Genomic DNA, 19,833 nt, shown 5'->3' with positions numbered 1-19,833 from the left:
AATTAAAACGCCTGCAGTATCATGTGCATTCAGCTTCCCGCACTTCAAAATAGCTTCGTAGCGGGGCCCTTGGCATGGCTTTATGAGGACTCGTGGGGCACTGGCTAGGTACCAGAGGATTGGAAAAGGGCCAACGTGGTCCCCATTTACTAACAGGGGAGAAAGGAGGACCCCGGCAATTATAGGCCAGTCAGTCTTACCTCGGTCCTTGGGAATACCTTTGAGAAAATTATCAAAGAGCACATCTGCAAGGGCCTAGCAGGGGAGGTAATGCTCAGAGGCAACCAACATGGGTTCATTGAGGGCAGGTCCTGACTGACTAACCTAGTTTGACTAACCTGTTTTTTTTTTTTATGATCAGGTCACAAAGTCCCTGGACGAGGGTGTTGGAGTGGATGTCATCTTCCTGGACTTTAAGAAGGCCTTTGACACAGTTTCCTACCACATTCTCTTAAAAAACTAGGTGACTGTGGCATTGATGCCTACACAGTCAGATGGGTGGCAAACTGGCTAGATGGTTGCACCCAGGGAGTGGTGGTGGACAGGTCGTTTTTGACCTGGAGGGGTGTGGGCAGTGGAGTCCCCCAAGGCTTGGTCCTGTACTGTTCAACGTCTTTATCAGCGATCTGGATGTGGGTGTGGAACACACGCTGTCCAAATTTGTGGACGACACAAAGTTGTGAGGCAAGGTGGGCATGCTGGAGGGGAGGGACAGAATCCAGCTAGATCTAAACAGGTTGCAGAGGTGGGCAGGTGAGAACAGGATGGAATTCACTGCAGACAAGTGCAAGGTGCTGCATCTAGGGAGAAGGAACCATCACACACCTATAGGCTGGGGAACTCCCTCCTTGTCAACACGGTGGCAGAAAGGGATCTTGGAGTCATTGCTGACTCCAGGATGAACATGAGCCGCCAATGCAAGGAAGCAGTCAGTAAGGCTAACTGCACCTTGTTGTGCATCTACAGATGCATCACAAGCAGGTCCAAGGAGGTGACCCTAACCCTCTATGCAGCATTGGTCAGGCCACAGTTGGAGGACTGCGTCCAGTTCTGGGCGCCACACTTCAAGAGGGATGTGGCCAGCATTGAGAGGCTCCAGAGGAGAGCCACTCGCATGGTCAAGGGGCAGTGGGGCAGGCCCTACGAAAAGAGGCTAAAAGGCCTGAACCTATTCAGCCTCCACAAGAGAAGGCTGAGAGGGGATCTGGTGGCCGTTTACAAAACTCACCGGGGGGACCAGTGGGAATTGAGGGAGGCTCTGTTCCCCTGGGCACCACCCAGGGTTACTAGGAATAATGGCCACAAATTGTTAGAGAGAAGGTTCAGGCTGGACATCAGGAGACATTACTTTACAGTTAGGGCTGCCAGGCTCTGGAATGGGCTCCCAAGTGAGGTGTTACTCCCTCCTACCTTGGGGCTCTTCAAGAGGAGGCTGGACAAATATTTGGCTGGGGTGATACGACTGCAGCACCCATTCCTGCCCAGGGCAGGGGGTCAGACCTGATGATCTGTTTAGGCCCCTTCCGACCCTAAGCACTATGAAAATAGCAGCAGGGGCACTTTAACTAAAGCTCATTTAACAAGCTTTAGTTAAAGCATCCCCACCACCATTCTGAAATGTAGGGACACCGAATACATGTGATGTGGAGGCTGCTGGAGTGTGCCAATTAGCATGCTCCAGCAGACTCAATCGAGCCTGCTTCGATGCATGCTAATTGGCACACATCGGAGCAGAAATCCATCACGTGTATAGATGCCCATTCCCTCTAAGTGCCACATTGTGCTGACCTAAGTTGTTCTTCATATCCTTCTGCATCTGTGGACAAAAATCTGTTGGTTCTTGTGCTAACATACATTTCAGAGTTCATCCATGGCCAATCATTTGAAGATGGTGTTGAATCCTTTACAACCCATGGCAAACTGCATGTCAATAGCAGCTGCTTCCTCTTCTCACAAAGGATGTAAAGTTTACTAATCTCAACTGGACAAGACACTAAACCCCTGCAAATTTTCCTTGAAAATTCTAATGGACCACAATGCCAATGAGAGTAGAGGATGGGCTACTTTATACATTTTAAATGACAAACAGTACCTATATTTGCCTACAGGACCTTTAAAAAGCATGTATGCTTTTGTTATTATGTTCAATATATTCCTCACAGGCTTTTGCTCTTCATACAATCTAACTTTGCAAGAAACAAAACATTTTTATTCCCCAGTTATTTTTTCTACTACTCTCTTTATAAAGATAAAACACCACCACCAATACCAAAATATTATTAATAATGATTAATAACAATAATAAAGTAACTCAGAGTTGTGTTAGAAAAGGCTAGGTATATCCGACTGCTCCACAGACGATAAGTACTTAACAATTTACACCTTAACAACAAAAACAAAAATACGAACAAACAAAATAAGCTGAAAGCATAATTAAAGGCCTGATCCCACATTTCTACTGCAGGGAAAACATTTAATTGAACTTCTCCTGTTTCATAAATGATTTTGGATATGGAAATCTATGCGTCACTGAGGTTTACATTGAGAAAAATCAAAAATGATACAGTGTGATGAAGCTTAATAGATTTTAACAGATACTTTCATCTGAGTTTGAAAAACAGGAAACCACAAAAAACTGAAGAGACTTACCACATCAGATGCCATTTAAAGAAAGAATGCTCATCAAATTTCAGTTATGATAAAGAAAGAACAAAATGTGCCCCGACTTTAGAGAACAAAGTTAGGAACCCTATGTCAACCTGTGGTATAGAAACCATGCGCACCAAATTCACCATGAATTCAAGTTATGAGTACCTACTTAATTTCTATAATTTTGAAACCTAAAGGTCTTCTGCCGAGACAGCCAATCAGTGTGTGAATAAAGCGTGACAGCTACCAGCTTGCACCAAATGTTCCTGACAAACAACATGTAGCGATATAAACTAATGGAATAAAGCTTGACAGCCTTTTATGCCAGCCAAAAGATAGGTTCTTTCAAAAAAGTCTTCCCATTAATTTCAGAGAGCTTTGGATCAGGCCTTTTCTCATCTGTTTAAGGCTCAACTGCCTCTGACAGTTGATTGCCAGTGAACACTCATTTCTACTTCACACTATGGCATGACGCAGATTTTAGTCCTAAATGATTTAGGATTATTTTAGGCCTGTCTCCTTTCCCGGCACGCTACACTGCCACACTTGAGGATGACAAACACAAGTTGTAGCCTTTGTATTATAGAGTTGCTAGGTCAAGAGTAAAATCAGTGGTTCAAGGGAAAAGGATGGGTGGGAGGCAGAGAGTGGGTAGACCAGGACATTCAAACTTCTTCCCTTGGTTCAAATAGCCCAAATATGGCAATTTAGAATCATAGAAAATTAGGGTTGGAAGAGGCCTTAAAGATTATCTAGTCCAGCCCTATGCTCAAAGCAGGACCATCCTCAACTAGATGATCCCAGCCAAGGCTTTGTCTAGCTGGGTCTTAAAAACCTCCAAGCATGGAGAGTTCACATCCTCTCCGGGTAATCTGTTCCAGTATTTTACTACCTTCCTAGTGAGAAAATTCTTCCTGATATCTAATCTAAACTTCCCTTGCTGCAACTTGACACTGTTGCTCCTTGTTCTGTCATCTGCCACCTCTGAGAACAGTCTAGCTCCATCCGCTTTTGAACCCATCTTCAAGTAGTTGAAGGCTGCTATTAAATCCCTCTTCAGCCTTCTCTTCTCTAGACTAAATAAGCCCAGTTCCCCCAGCCCCCCCTTGACCACTTTCACTCCACTGGACTTGGTTCACATGATACAAATGAATCCTGTTTGAGAGCGCATTATTTGGATCAAGGCTGAAGATATGCTTCCCACAAGGACAGAAGAGCTAGAAGGGAGATTTTTTTTTTTTTTAGGAACTGGATGGCAAGATGAGTACCTGTCCAAATTATTTCACTGCTAGTGGAATTTTTGTATCTGTTATTGGGTTAGGGCACCCAGGTGATTTATCATCATTAGCATTATTCTGCTTATTTAAATCTAGAGAAAATGTTTTAGATGCTGGTGTAGGAAATGATCAAACCTATAATGAGATCAGAACTATTTTAAAGAATACCATATTTGTAATGCCTACTAGATAATTTTATAGAAAGATTATTTGTTGACTTAAAAAGACGACTTAAAAAGGAGAGAGAGAGAGAGAGAGAGAGAGAGAGAGAGAGAGAGAGATTTTCCAAGCTCTTTGTCCTTGTGTTTTTTTTGTTGAATTATGCTTCTAATGATGCGCAGTGCTGGATGTTAGCAGGTATTATGCACCTGCCTGATGACATTAGGCAGATCGGAGGAAACTTGTCTGAGAAGGGATAGGTTAGTTACCTCTGCTGCACTCATCAGGAAAAAAGCAATATGACAGCCTTATAATATTAGGCTCTTCTGTAGAATTAGGCTAACTAAGAACACTGCCTCACTCTCTCTTAATAGTAGCCGTGGAAGCTGTCACAGCCTATGCAAAGTATACTACTTCTACTGAAGCAATTTTCTTGGAATATTTCATATTCTGAGTAGCAGAAGATAGTAGCCACCAAACTTCAACAGTGTGCTGTTCATAATATTGGCAATCATTTATCTTCTACATTACCTGGGAAGATCCACTAATTTCAGGATGCATGGTTTTATTATGCAAACATAACACTGATGCATTACATGTCAAATACAGCGCCATACAAATAATTACAATCATTAGAGAGAAAGCACAGAAAGGGAATGACAAAGTTAAGTGGATCGAAAAGTAAACTTGAACTAATATAATAAGGAGGCTGATGGACCTCTTGCTTTGTGGTTTTTATTAGTACAGAACTACTCTCACTAATTGTAAATCAGTGTCTTTGCACTGCCTTCAGCTCATTTGAAGCTGGAGCAAGTCCATATATAAAAAGAATAACACCACTACATTGTTTTCTCAAGCCTCAGGAAGCTTGTGTTCATCCCCAATGCACAGAAAAATGCTTATGCGCATTAACTTTTTTTGCTCTCACTGTAGAGGTTTCTTGACAGTTACCTCTGATTTGAGATACCTGCAGAAAGGAAACACTCCCAATGAAGACTGTGCCTTTTCATTTTCTCTGCAAGGGTAATAGCAATCAGTGTATTGTTAAATTGGTGGCATTGGGTTAAAACACGTTGACCTCACGCTTAGGAAAAGGAGCTACAGTAAGTAGGTGCATCTTAAGGGTCAGCTTAATCAGCACACTCACATACACCATGCTCTAAACACTAGCCAAGTTTCCTCCAGACCATTTGAAACAAAAAGATTAGAACTCAGCATGTAATTCACAAGTCATTTAGCTTCTCTTTCTGCTCAGGGGATATCCTGGAACAGGCTGGAATTCTCAAGTTATGAAAAAAAAAAAATTTTTTAATGAAAAAAAGAGATCGCTGGACAGAAAATAAGCCATCTGCTGCACAAGTATTCAATATGCAGTACCTCTGAGCAACATGGTTTACATGCAATTGGCCAGATAAAGCTGCATGCAATTCTTTCTACACACTAAGCCAGAGATTGCAAGTTTTTCTGAAGTGAATGTTTACATGCGTAACTTAGAAGTTTACTCATCGCCAACATTTGTACCACTAAAGGACATGGCTTTGCTCAAAATGTATTTATTAAAAAAGAAAAATCAAGTAAACAATAAACAAGCTCCAACTAAGCATGGGTTACAGTTTCTTTCTTCAGAATACCATTCCAAAGACTCTCCTGTACTAATGAGATCGCAAAGGCTCTTGTCATTACACAAGTCAATTCAAAGCAGCCGAGAACGATAACATCACAAGGGGAAAAACGTAGTTTTGCTCTCTCACACCATTCCAGTCCATACAACAGTTACAGGGAACTCGCGTCTCAAAAGTGCCACCAAAACTAATGCAGTGGTGTGTGGGGGGGCCTCCAGCAGCTGAAACCCTGGAGATAGGCTAGGAATGTATCCCTTGGCAAAGGGCATAACTTTGGAGAAAGCCCATCAGCATTTCCTGACTTATCTTCCCACAGCAGCTTATACACCTTGGCCTCATTAGTAAACAAGGTTTCGCAAGTTGTACATGCAATCATCAGCTGCCGTAGCTATCTATAGGGCTACATGATCTAGGGGTGGCAAGCCTGTGGCTCCAGAGCCACATGCGGTTCTTCAGAAGTTAATATGCATCTCTTTGAATCCTTGCACAAGGACATGGGGACCAGCTTCCATTTGGGAGAAAATGAGGGAAGCTGGTCACTGTGTGCTTGTGCAAAGATTCAAGGAGACGCATATTAACTTCTGAAGAACCACGTGAGGCTCCGGAACCGCAGGTTGGCCACCCCTGGAGCTCTTCTTAAATGGCTCCAACTTTCATGGCTCCAATTTCCTTCACCTGTCTTCATCAGGGTTTGGGGGCAAATTCTACCACAGATCCCAAGCTTGGCCACCTACAAAACTCAGCTTCATATAACTGAAGTTTTTCTTGTTCCACTTACCTCAACTGAGGAAACACACTGCCCAAGATATGACTTCAATACAAAAAGTAAGGGGAAAGAAGGGGAGAAGAGGTTGTGTTCTGGCTCTTATTTAATAAGCGGTAAAAATAAAGTTCTTCATTTTAATATTACAGGCACAATTAAGGAATCCACCTCATGAAAAACGCTGGTGACATCAAAACGTTAGGCCTAGTTACAATACAGTGAAATGTAAAATAGAACATGGGACAAGAAATTTTGAACATCATGCCTTATAGGGTATTATGTACATTTCGTCTGTATAAGCTAGAAATTAATGCAGAAATAAAAAGGAAATTTAAGGCCCATTTATAGATAGAAAAGCCAGAACTTTTTCCTGGTCCAATGTGATTCTAATTTTGGATAGATTTCCACAATATTTCACTATCACTGCACTCCTAATAATGTCCAAAAATGAGGTGAAGAGAGAAGAAAATCTCATCCCCTCAAAAATTTAACTGTTATCTCCTGCAGGCAGTTTGCAGATCACTCTCTGCTTCAGACTTCTCTCCCCTCTCAATGTTTTTCTGCCTTAGCTAAAAATGGCTAAAAAAGCCTTTAATCTCTCTCACCAAGCCCTTATTACCTTTCTTAAATCCCTATGAACAACACAGCTACTCAGGACCGTACCCTGGGCATCATTTTCCTCTCTGACCTCACACCTAAGGTATGTCCCAGTCTTGCCTGAAATAACCAAAGAGCTTCCAGGTTTTCTGTGAAGTTTTAACAATACAAAATTAGAAGCAAAACAAATAAGTGGCATAATTATAGAAAATTTAAAAACTCAGTGGCAGTGATACTTTGGTGCCAATTCATTTTGTAACATAGAGAATGTCCCAACTCTCATCTCTTAGCTGTCACAAAGCACTGCATTACTTCACTGTAGCCTAGAAATCAGAAGGCTGAAAAAAACTGTTAGGTCATCTAGCCTGCTCTCCTTGTCAGTGCAGGATGGCTCCCTGTGGTATTCTCCACATTTTTGCTCACAACAGAAACTAAGAAAAAGCTGTAAGGCAATATTAAAAATTAGTGTGGAACTGGGAAAAATTAGCATCAAGAACTACTGAGTGATAAAATATGGATAATGAAGAAGCTATCAGGTTATGTTTTATATGCACATTTACAACCCACTTGGGGTTACTAGAGTATCTGTAAATAAACGTAACTGCTGATTACATGCCCTACAATTTCATGGTTCCATTTAGCACTACTGTTTAGCTGTACATTTAACTAGACTTGGCTTCACCATAAATATGACAATAAACTGGGGATGGAGATGTTTTCACTTTCCTAAAACTGTTTTTTTCAGAATTCACCATCCACCACATATTTGAATGCTGCAGTCTTGAGTCCTGGCATTGACTCCATCCATCACTACCACTTTCCTCCTTGAAATCTTGTCTTAGATCTGCTTTTGTGAACCTGTCCCCTGTTATTCTGCTAGTAACTGCATACAAACATTCTCTGTGTGGCTCTGCCTTTGGCACACACCAACCCGTCAACCATTTCAGATTTAATTCATCCATCCCTGTCTTAAACTACCATCTCTGCACAGATGATTCACAATGCTCCTTTTGCAGCCTTATCTCTTCCTATCCAGTCCTGTATCCCAGGCTATCTCCCCAACAGCTCCTCTTGTGTCATTAAACTTAGCAAACTTAATACTTGACAGCTAACCTTCCGCACACCCTGTATCTGGAGAACATCTCAACTGACCTTAATCACAGTCCCACCTTGGACACTGAGGTATCATGATTGACTATGTTCTCTACACAAGCCTATAAAGACGACCCAAATGCCACTACTACTTCCTCTATAAGCCTCTAAGGTCCAACCTTTTCCCCTCTCTCCCCCTCCCCACCCCTCCCTGACTTGCAGTACCAGATTCTGACCCAATCCTTCATTCATACATCTTATGCCTCCCTGGCTTTTTTGACCTCCAACTGCTCCCCTCAGACTTATACGAAACACTGTTTCAAAAATGACCTGCTTGCTCCATTCTTCTAACACTAACAAACCCCCCTGAGTTTCTGCATGAATTTGTTTTAATTTGCATCACATGAATTCTGTGCCTTACAATTCTTTCCAACTCCCAGGTGAAATGAATGGTGCAGGGTCAGTGCGCAGTTAGATCTGGCTTGGCAGCCTGACCCCACAAACCCAGAGTGGCAATTAAGGCTGGGTTTGTGGGGTCCCACAAATCCTTACAGGCTGGATCTCTCTCTGCAGCTCACCAGGCTGCACACAGCTCTTCAGGCTGGATCTGACCCACGGGACCAGAGTTGGAACCCCTGGACTAAATCTCTTAAACCCTGTCTTTCTCCTTGATAGCTGCTGCTACCGTGTCTAAGGGAAAGTGACAACTAAGAGTGGTTAGATAACTATATAAAGTTCCTTCTAACCATTTATTTTAGCTACTTATTTTATTTTTAAAGTAATCAATCCAAAACCATCTGGCTCTGTACATGGCTGAGTATAAACTCTGAAAGAAGTGCATCCTATGACACATAAAACATAATTTGTGGAATGGTTATAATGGTACAGTGGTTATAAGGGGCTTAACAGTTCTAAATGGCATGATTACAGAAGCATGTGTTCTTGAACAACAGCACTTAGTACATTACAGGACAAGAAAATAAAAGGTTTCTAATTAATTTTGGGTGATTAGTCAGAAGATTAGAAGTAGAGGAAAAGTAAATTAGGGATGATGCTCAAGGGCAACCAGCATGGTTTCATTAGGGGCAGGTCCCATCAGACCAACCTGATTGCCTCCTACGATCAGGTCACAAAATCACTGGATGCAGGTGTTGCGGTGGATGTAGTCTTTCTGGACTTCAGGAAGGCCTTTGACATGGTCTCCCACCCCATTCTCATTAAAAAGCTAGGCGACTGTGGCATTGATGCCTACACAGTCAGATGGATTGCAAATTGGCTCAGGGGCTGTACTCAGTGTGGTGGCAGATGGGTCATATTTGACCTGGAGGGAAGTGGGCAGTGGAGTCCCCCAGGGCTCGGTCCTTGGGTCCCGCACTGTTCAATTTCTTTATTAGTGACTTGGACAATGGGGTGAAAAGCACCCTGTTTAAATTCGCAGATGACACCAAGATTTGGAGTGAGGCGGGCAAGGGAAGGACAGATTACAGCAGGACCTGGACAGGTTACAGCGGTGGGCAAATGAAAATAGGATGGGATTCAATACTGACAAGTGCAGGGTGCTGCACTTAGGCGGTAGGAACCAGCAGCATAGCTATAGGCTGGGGAACTCCCTTCTCGAAAGCACGGTGGCAGAAAGAGATCTTGGATTCATTATTGAATGACTCCAAGATGAACATGGGCCGATAATGCGAGGACATGGTCAGTAGGGCTAACCATACCTTGTTGTGAATCCACAGACGCATCACAAGCAGGGCCAAGGAGGTGATCCTCCCCCTCTATGCGACACTGGTCAGCTGCAGCTGGAGTATCATGTCCAGTTCTGGGCGCCACACTTCAGGAGGTATGTGGACAGCATTGAGAGGGTCCAAAGGAGGGCCACTCCCATGATCCGGGGACAGCAGAGCAGGCCCTACGAGGAGAGGCTACGGGACTTTAACCCATTCAGCCTTAGCAAGAGAAGGCTGAGGGGGGACCTGGTGACCGTCTACAAACTTACTAGGGAGGACCAGCAGGGATTGGGAGAGACCTTGTTCCCTTGAGCACCTCCCGGAGTAACTAGGAATAACGGCCATAAGTTGCTAGAGAGTAGGTTTAGACTAGACATTAGAAGGCACTACTTCACAGTCAGGGCAGCTAGGATCTGAAACCAACTTCCAAGGGAAGCGGTGCTCGTTCCTACCTTGGGGGTCTTTAAGAGGAGGCTTGATGTTTACCTAGCTGGGGTCATTTGAGCCCAGTTTTCTCTCCTGCCCAAGACAGGGGGGTCGGACTAGAAGATCTACAAGGTCCCTTCCAACCCTACATCTATCAATCTATTAATGTACCCCACAAACTGGATACTGGGGTTTGATCTTTGAAAAATATCTGCAGTTAGCAAAATGACATGACATATTTTACTGGGCTGATGAATAAAACCCAAATGGATTGTGGACTGCTACGTTGCTTCCATTATTTCAAATTAAGCCTGAAAAAGTGATATTTTGCTGATATTACACCAGGATGGAAGAGGGACTGTAGGAGTGTCTCTGCTTTTTATTTGTCCTTAGAAACCAGGAAATGTAGTTTGTAATAACATTCAGCAAAATCATAAAGGATCAACTGTAAATAAAGAAATCAAATATCTCAGGTTTAAGTACAATTCTACTGTAGAAACCTCATATGTACTACAGACATATCTATCTGTATACAGTGCTTAATGAACATCTAGGAGGTTTAAATTTTAGGAAGCCAGGTTTGGAAGCTTTGAAAAGTAGCATCTTTACCAGCAAGAACACTAGATATTTTATCATTTTGATTTACCTCCTACAATACACTAAAAGTGGAAATGCGTGCAATTTCTAGGAAAGGGATACTAAAACTATTTGCAGACTAATTTGTCAAATCAGACATTTGAAAAAGATGAGACCCAAAGGCATGCTTCCGTGTGTTACCCAATGGATTAAAAGACAATTAATGTTTAAAAGGCTTCAGGCATTTCATTTAATGAACAGATTAAACTGCAAGGCAAAAAAAAACCCGACTTTCCTCATCTGTTTGTTTGACGTTCATGCTGTTACATGCTTTACACTTACTTAAACGCAATTAACCAAGCCTGCACTAATGCCAGGGATGCCAAGCACAGCTTAACTCTTCACTGCTTGGAAGAGTTGCTAACCATGAGTAGACCTTAGCTTATTCAAAGAATCAGCATACTAAGCAATGACTGAGGGCTGTATGCACATCACTCCATGCAAAACAACATGCACAGCTCATTCAGGCCCCAACACATTTACCATCTAAACTAGATACATTATGTAAAATTCACTGGTTCACCAAACACAGTTAAGTCAACGCCTGTGAGGGTTATTTGTTTGTTTAAATATTCAAAATTAAACTTTCTTGGGTAGAAAAATGCCAGAAACCCACATGGACGAAGCTGTGATTTTTAGAGAAGTAGGACTGGTAGGAAAAGAAGACAAGCAGAAAATGTCACTTCACCCAGAGAGAGGCAAGAAGAGTCAAGAGGTCTGACAGGTGGCTCAGGAAGAACCCCCCCAAAAAAGAGAGGAGGGGCATGAGGCAGTGAACAGAGATACAGTTAAGAGTCTCATTTAGATGTATGATGGCACAGATGTATCGTTGCCCTATTCCAATCTCAGAGAAATAAAGGGGGAAGTAGATCAAAAGAAGTTTTAAAGCTTTTTAGAATCCTCTGCAATCTAACACTAAGGGCTGGGTTGTCCTGAAAACCCCCAACGCTGGTCCTGAGAGAGCTCTGGGGGCCATTTGCACAAGAGGAAATAACTAACCTCACTACATAGAGTACAAGGAAACCAGCAGCACGTATGCAGACGAGCATAACAGAACAGTGAGTGGGTAAGATGGAGCATGTCAAAATATGACAGGGGGCCATAAAAAACCAGTAGCCTCCAGAGACAGATCTGTAAACCACCACACAAATGGAAGTTGCAGCCAGGACAGATAAAACCATTCAAAGACAGAGCCTAGAGAGAAAAGAGTAAGGGGACCAAGGATCAAAATGGTGATGGCCATTGACTGAGCAAGGCAAGGAAGAAGTTAGTGAAGGGAAAAGGTGAAAACATAAGGGCATTTTAAAAACTGAGGTTTATAATTTGCTATTTGTAACTGACAATAATTAATTGAGTCTCCTGTGACAGAGCAGATTTTAAATAGCATAATTCCTTTTAAAAAAATCTAGGTTTTTATCCAGCCTCTTGCTGATTTTTCTCAATGATCTTTCAAGCAGAGCCAAGAGCAACAACATGGAATGTGCACAGGTTCACTTCAAAGGTAAGGTTAAGTGGTGACTTTATTGTGGTCCTTAAGTACCACACTGGGAGAAAATTTGATAACATAGGGCTGCTTAAATTAATCAAAGCATAACAAAAGCTAACAGGTAGTAGCTGAAAATAGATTAATTCAGATGGGAAAGAAGTGAGAATGACTGACCCTGGAACAACTAGCTGACTTAGGGGCAGAGATTATAGCTTGAAGTATCCTAAATAAAAACTGTAGGTCTCCTTGAAAGAAATGCTCTTGCTCATCTGGAAGTTAACAGACTTGATGTAACATATCACCGAGTGATTTCTACAATCTGCATTATGCAAGAGGTCAGAAGAGATCATCATAATGGTTTCTTCTTGGCTTCTATGACTACTAATCTCTTCTCTCCTCCCACACCTGCAATTATGAGCGTAGTGATAAATGTTGCTAATGATGAAAGTGATCAAGTTGTATAGCCCACACACTTATTTAAAAAAACATCACAACTACTACCTAACCTTTGGGTTCATAGTATTCCATGTAGTATTACCTTTTAGTCAGTCAGTTACTGATCTATACTTCTGGGCATCTTTCTATGCCAACCCCTATGCCTAGGGTAAACCCCATCTCCTCCTCCTTGCATTCTGTTTTCCTAAAACCTTGGTCGTCTCCACTATGCTTTCCAGTGCTCACCTCTACCCGCAAGGTGTCTTCATTTATTAATGGTTATTTCAGGGGTCAGCAACACTTTTGGCCAGAATGCCAAACACACCCCAACCCTGATCCATACCTCAACTTGGCATGCCAGGGGGAGACCGCAGGGAAGCTGTGAAGGGCCTAATCCTCACTGGTGGCAGCAACTGCACGCATGCTTCCAGGCAGACAGTGGGGGAGGAGCCAGGGTTGCGCTGCCCCAGCCCCTTTCCTGCACTACGTCCCGAGGTGCGTGTGTGCAGTTGCCACTGGCACAGAGCTGGTGCCGGTCCTCCACAGCCTGGTGCAACTGTTTGCAGCATGCCAGTCCCTTCCTCTAGCTGCCCGGAGCCCAGGCTGGCTGGGGCAGCACAACCACAGCCTCTCCCCCACTGTCCACCCAGAGGTGCACATGTGGCCGCTGCCACTATGAAACCTGGCCAAGGGCTCCAGAGGCTGGTACAGCTGTTTGCAGCCTCCTGGCTGCCTACCACAGCCAGCCTGAGCTCTGACTACTTGTAACAGGTGGCTGGCAGGCTCTTGAGCACTGGCGCTGGCTCCATGGAAGTGGCAGCAGCAGTTGTATGCACATTTCTGGGCACATAGCGAAGGAAGGGCTGGAGTTGCGCTACCCCAGGCCCCTCCCCTGCCATCTGCCCAGAAACGTACATACACCCACTACCACCACAGAATCCAGCCAGGACTCAGGAGCCCAGTGCAGCTGTTTGCAGCCTCACAGCTGCAGCTGGTCCAGGACCTAGGCAGCTGCTGCCAGTCATGAAGCCTGAGCTGCCTGCAGCAGGGCTCGCAGCCTTCCTGCGACATGCAGCCTGGGCTGTGTGGCCAGCAGCAGCTGCCCCGAGCCTGGGCCAGCTGTGACACGTTGAGCAAAATGCCCTTGAGTGCCATATACTCTGGCACTCACGCTGGGCGTTGCCAACCCCCGGGTTATTCCAGGTTTTATAGCAATGCTAGACTCTAAGCACCAATGCAAGTTGTAGTATGCGCCTCTTAAGTGGCACATATTAAATACAGGTGATAAAGATAAACATTACTCTGTGGACATGTCAAGTACTACATTTTCAGTTGAAAAATTTGCTAAGGGGCAGGAATATCTTCTTGAGCTACTACAAAAGAATTTTAAACTGGCTCTAGAACTTTTAGCAACACTTAAAACATGATGGTAACTAATATATTTTCTGTGAAATCTTTGCCTACTTCCTAATTCAGCCCACCATGTTGTCCTCGTCACATGAAACACAGAAAAGAAAACTGTTCATCATACAACGTATTTAAAAACAAAAGTAACAAAAAACCCCAACCACAACTATCTTAATATCCATGCCAAAAGCAATGTTATCCAGAATATCCTTTCATACTCCTGGTCACACAATTTGGTTTTAGCATATCCTACCTATAGGAAAAGGAAGTATAAATAATGAACCAAACAACCTTAGTCTCTTGAAACTACCACAAAGAAGTGAAGCTAAAGATTACTATTCATTATGTAATCTCTAGCATAGTGATGTTACATCCATTACTTAAATTCCTGAAAACAGTGCAAACAGTTGCAACAGTGCAAGTACTTACTTGTCTCCAAAAAATTTCTTCCAAAATTCTGCAGCATCTGCTTTTGTGATACGGAAGTTGTCACCCTGGAACTGGCCGTTCGGAAAGATAGCTTTGATTTCTGCCAACATATGGCTGAAGATAAGGGACAGCTTTGTAAGATTTCGCCTGCAGGAACAAAAGAACAGTGGAACATCTTAATACTAGCAAATAAGTTTTCATTTTCCCATTTATTTTTAGTGTTTATATAATCATGATCTAATGGAGTGAAAACACAGAACCTCCCATGCAATTTCCAGGCAAGACAGTAAGTTTTACTATGTATTTTCACGTGTTAAAAATATTTCCATCCTAGTATCTATGCATACATTAATATTTCCATCCTAGTATCTATGCATACATTCCATCAACAAATTATACTTTACAGAAAGAAACTCAACTTTCATTCAGCAACAGAATAGGCTTTTTTTAATCACTTATGATGCCTTACGATTTGTCTCTTATCTAAGGTCAGAACCTGAATTTAACTTTTATATGTTGTAGGATTGCTTATTAAATTCCCACCTCATCAGTGCACAAGTACTGAATATTGGTTAATTGATTACTGTGCACATGGACAAATTACCGAAGACAAACTTTCAACTGTAATACAAATCAGATATCAACACAGGTTCTCAGAAATACAGAGTTAACCAGGCACTATACTACATCCTAACCATCCTGCCTATGGCATTTTTATTTTCACCTTTTCTTTATTGCAGAAGCATCTTACTGTGCAAAGGCCAGATGGTCCATTCCCAAATTATAGCCCTCAGGTTATTTTTTTTTTAAATCTTGTATCTACAAAGATTAAGTAATCACATGTTTTTAAAAACTCCCTTGACATGGCAGTCACTAACTAACCACATAATAAAATGTGTTCACCAACTGTGTGCAAGTATTTTGAAACTGCTTGTAGTTTTTTTGTTTTGTTTTAAGAAAAGCAGACATAAATCAGGTCTTTCTAGCCACATGGCAACCTTAAGGTCTAACAGATCAAGTTATCCAAGCGAACGGAAACGCTCTTTTTCAAAATGGAAAGAATATGATTTTCCTTGATCACTAAACTCAGAGAGTGAACCCAACTACCCAGCTTTTCCAAAAGAAAATTTTAACTAGAATTAAACAGAAATATGGAAAAATTTGGTCAGAAGAAACGAATATTCAGAAACTGGAAGAGGATTGTATAATGTAAGCTGAATTGCAGCAGGTTTTACTACCAAGAAAGCTATTATAACTATCATTATAATAAAAATCTATGTAATTAAAAAACCTGATGAGTATACACTCTCATATCCTAAAATGACTGTAGGGTTAATTCTTCTGAAGTCTTCCCATTAATGTAGCAAAGTCAGATGTCTATAATTAGGATGTCCAACTGTTCCTTATTCTCTGGATTTGTTCTTCTCTGTCCTCCTCGGTAAAGCCTTTGTTCCTTAATTAAACCCGTATGTTCTTTATTTTTTCCTCTGTAGAACTCAGGCCTGAAAATCAGTATAAACAACAGCCATCTCATGGTGACCTTTTCAATTGCCAAGTCCTCCTCCTCCTGCCCTTCACACCTTCAAGGTCCGTCCCCCACATCTGTGCAGACTTAACCACAAAGGGAAGAGCTATAGAATCAACAGCATTCAATGGGACTACTCGTGTGCTTTGACAGGCACGTTATTAGGTGCCTCACAGAGTACAGATCAGTGCAGATATTGCACTGCACTACACTACAGACCCCTCAAGCAACTTAGGTACAACCAAAGTTTGGGCAAGGAGTCAGACACCACTTTCAAGCAAAACTGCTCTTCCTTGATTTCATTAGGAATGTAGGCACTCTCTACTTGCCCCCTAAGACACCATGTGGATTGTGTCTAGCAGTGCACTAGATGCTTTGGTTTTGGAAATTATTCTGTAATTAAAGGGGCTTTCCTAACATGAATGGAAAGCAACCTATCCTAATAAGATAGGGCAATATTCCCTAATCTGTTATGAAATTTGATCTATTTTGATGCCAAAATAGATTAATTGCAATTAAAAAGCCAAGTTGACAAGGTACATTACCATAGTTGATGAGCTCTCTATTTAACTAGTGTTAAGTCACTGATGTCGTGTTTCATTAAATTAAAAAAATCCCAAAAGACCCAGAAAAGCTTTTTTTTAAAGTGATACATGCATTTAATATTCTAGAGAAGAATGTATAGTAAATGGCTTTGGAAATGAAGACTCATAACTAATATTAGAAAGAAAACAGTAAGTTTTGAAGGGAAGGTATACCACTAAGACACATTCAAACAAAAGCATCCAGATGAAAGTCTTGCACTGCCATCACTGCATAATCAAGGGCTAGCAATTTTCTAAATTGAGACACATTTCTTTATGGTTCCAAAAAAATTAAGATGTAGATCAGATTTATGCTGTTCTAACTTAATAAATTTTGTGCGTTATAAAAATATTTTCCCCAAAATGACAGCATTACAAGGAGTTATAAAAGTGTAAGATCACTTATTTAGAGCCAGGTACAATTTTTTTCCATATTAAAAAAAAACAAAACCCCAAATGTTTTAATTCTTTTTTGCATAAACAAATACAAATAAAACACATTTTCCACTTAAATATATCTCCTCAGTTTTTTTGCCAATTTGAATGATAAAACAAAAAACAAACACAGAACTTGCACAAAGAATGTGTATAAATCGTAGAACATCCCTCCCAAAACCAGTGCCAACTGCATGGGCATGTTCTCAACTGTGTTTGGCACAAAAAGGGAAAGAAGAGTCAAAGTCTTTAAATGATCTACATTCTACTCCAATCCTCAGGTTCCCTTCCTCCAGTACGCAATTCAGGGGCTATTCTAAATTGTGCTCAGCTATACTACCCCATTTCAATTTGGGATGACCAGACAGCAGCAGCACTCCAGCCATTACATCACTATCACAATCTCAACAGGTCCTTATTATTGGCCCAATCCTGGCAGGAAGTGGTGGTGCTGGGCCCCTGGGGCTCAATTCTGGCACACTGGGCAGGGATTGAGCGGTGCCAGGGTCCAGGGCCTGATCCTGATGCATGGGGCTCAGTCCAGCTAGAGGACCAGCCACATGACATTTATCTGGCTTCCATGGCCAAAAGGCTGAGTGCCAATGAGGTAGACAGGCTCTGCTCCATAATGACTTCTTACTTCAACAGATACTATTCATAGCACTAGAGGTTTTTAGAATCAGAAACACAAATTCTGACAACTTCTCCTCTGTACAGTTTAGATGAGCATGGATTACCAATGAGCATAAAGAAGTACAACAAAGAACGTGAGTGCTCCTTTCCCTTTCCTTGCTGGGCCAAAAAGTCATCCTAATTTGGAAAACCTGCTTCAGACCTCTGTGCCTCATCAGCCCTATACAGGAGTTGCACATGGAATTTCTCATAAGTGCCTGGCAGGGAGTGTCCAAAACCCTCTGAATACTCTATGAAAGCTTTCTATGACATCCCATGTAGCCACACTGGGACTATACCAATTGAAAGACCAGGTAACACATTACAGATGCACTCTTATATAACCAATTATATATTTCATAGACATTAGGGCTGGAAGGAACCTCGGAAGATCGAGTCCACCCCTTTTCCCTAGGGGCAGAAAGTTAGCTAGGGTCAAAGGAGCCCATCAAGATAAGCATCCAAATGTCTCTTAAAGGAGTCCAGATTAGGTATGCACTGTATATAGATCTGCAATCAGCTTCCTCAGTCTTCTATAAACTCACTGATGACTTCCTTATTTACTGGAAGACTGATGTCCTCATATCAAGAGACTGCCAGTGGCAATGATAGTTTCAGTATCCTGAGCAACTGGCACGCAGACTCTACAATTACTCTGTAGGCACACAGACATCCTGGTACTAGGCTGGAGGTGTGCATTTCCTTTCCCAGACCTACCTACAAAGTGCCTACATGCTTTCATGAATTCCAATAGCACAACTAGAGTGGAGTGACAGGGGCACCCACCTCGGGTGCCAATGTGGGTGATGGTGAAAAATCTTCTTTAGCCACAGCTGCACAGTCACCATAGCAGAAACAACCAGATGTTTTGACAGCCCTGCACATGGCAGCTGCCCCAGGCACCCTGCCACATATTACACTGGTGATGAATTTCATCCTGGGTTAATGTGTTGTTGTACTCTGAGAAGATAAAACTGGGAATGATAAGCTGAAAGACACCGTGGAGTATTTACCACAAGCAGCTTGGTCTACTACAAAGCGTGAGTGTGGGTCCTTCTGCACTCTTTAGTGTTAATAAAACACTGGGTAGAAATGTGACCTGTTAAGTAAGGCACTGGAGTTGGATTCTTTAGACCCTGGTATCAATGCCCAGCTCAGCCACATTCTCGGTGTGACATTTAGAGAGTCTCTTTCTCCCTAAATACATCCCCCCCCGTTTCATGAGGCAGTTGTGTGGATGAAATCCATTAATTACTCCAAATAGTCACATACTACGGTTATTTCAGATTCAGGTATTAAACTATTTAAAAGATACACCAGAGGAGATGCACTTGGATTGTTTGAACCAATCCTGAGAAGATTTAGATGTTCCTTTCTTCCAAAGTTTCAAGCTCAAAAAAAAAAATAAAGATATATAAAAAATCATCATCACACAATGAAAGAGTGAAGTGAAGAGAACAGAACAAGGGAAATCCAGGATGCTTGAGTATATCCTACCTTTTTACTGCACTGGCATACATAAATAAGAACTTCATTCATGTTAAATACAAGAATGGTTACTGTGGTAATAGGAATATACATTATGACTAATTAACAGCATTAACTTAATTTTACAGGCTGAACAGCTGCTTCTTTTCCCATTTCATCTGAAGCCGATTGAATACCTAGTATAGATCCTCCCCTGTGTCAGTCTGATTTTCATTGCATTTACAATTAGAGCTTTTCATCTGAAAATCCAGTTAGGTTTCTACAACTCACCTGGAGTCGCACAGTATTTTCAGCTTCTACATATGGACTGCCACTGGAGAGGTAGTACATAGTTTCATAGTAGCTAGGGTCAGGAGGGACCTGAACAGATCATCTAGCCTGACCCCCTGCCACAGGCAGGGATGAAAGCTGGGGTTCCAAAAAC

At 42.1% G+C, this 19,833-nt stretch overlaps 1 protein-coding gene across 2 annotated transcripts in view; it reads right to left on the bottom strand.

Moving 5' to 3' along the window:
- The window catches only part of CBLB (Cbl proto-oncogene B), a 187,650-nt gene that overhangs the window by 78,618 nt on the left and 89,199 nt on the right, over positions 1–19,833 (bottom strand). For both annotated transcript variants that reach the window (XM_006029288.2, XM_025210744.1), the window contains exon 4: positions 14,706–14,852. In XM_006029288.2, coding sequence (XP_006029350.1) covers positions 14,706–14,852 — 147 coding nt within the window. The remainder of the gene's footprint in view (positions 1–14,705; positions 14,853–19,833) is intronic.

This window comes from Alligator sinensis, unplaced genomic scaffold, assembly GCF_000455745.1.
Source record: "Alligator sinensis unplaced genomic scaffold, ASM45574v1 scaffold924_1, whole genome shotgun sequence".
Taxonomy (NCBI): domain Eukaryota; kingdom Metazoa; phylum Chordata; order Crocodylia; family Alligatoridae; genus Alligator; species Alligator sinensis.
The sequence above is the reverse complement of the archived record's forward strand: the minus strand, read 5'-3'. Positions and strand labels throughout refer to the sequence as shown.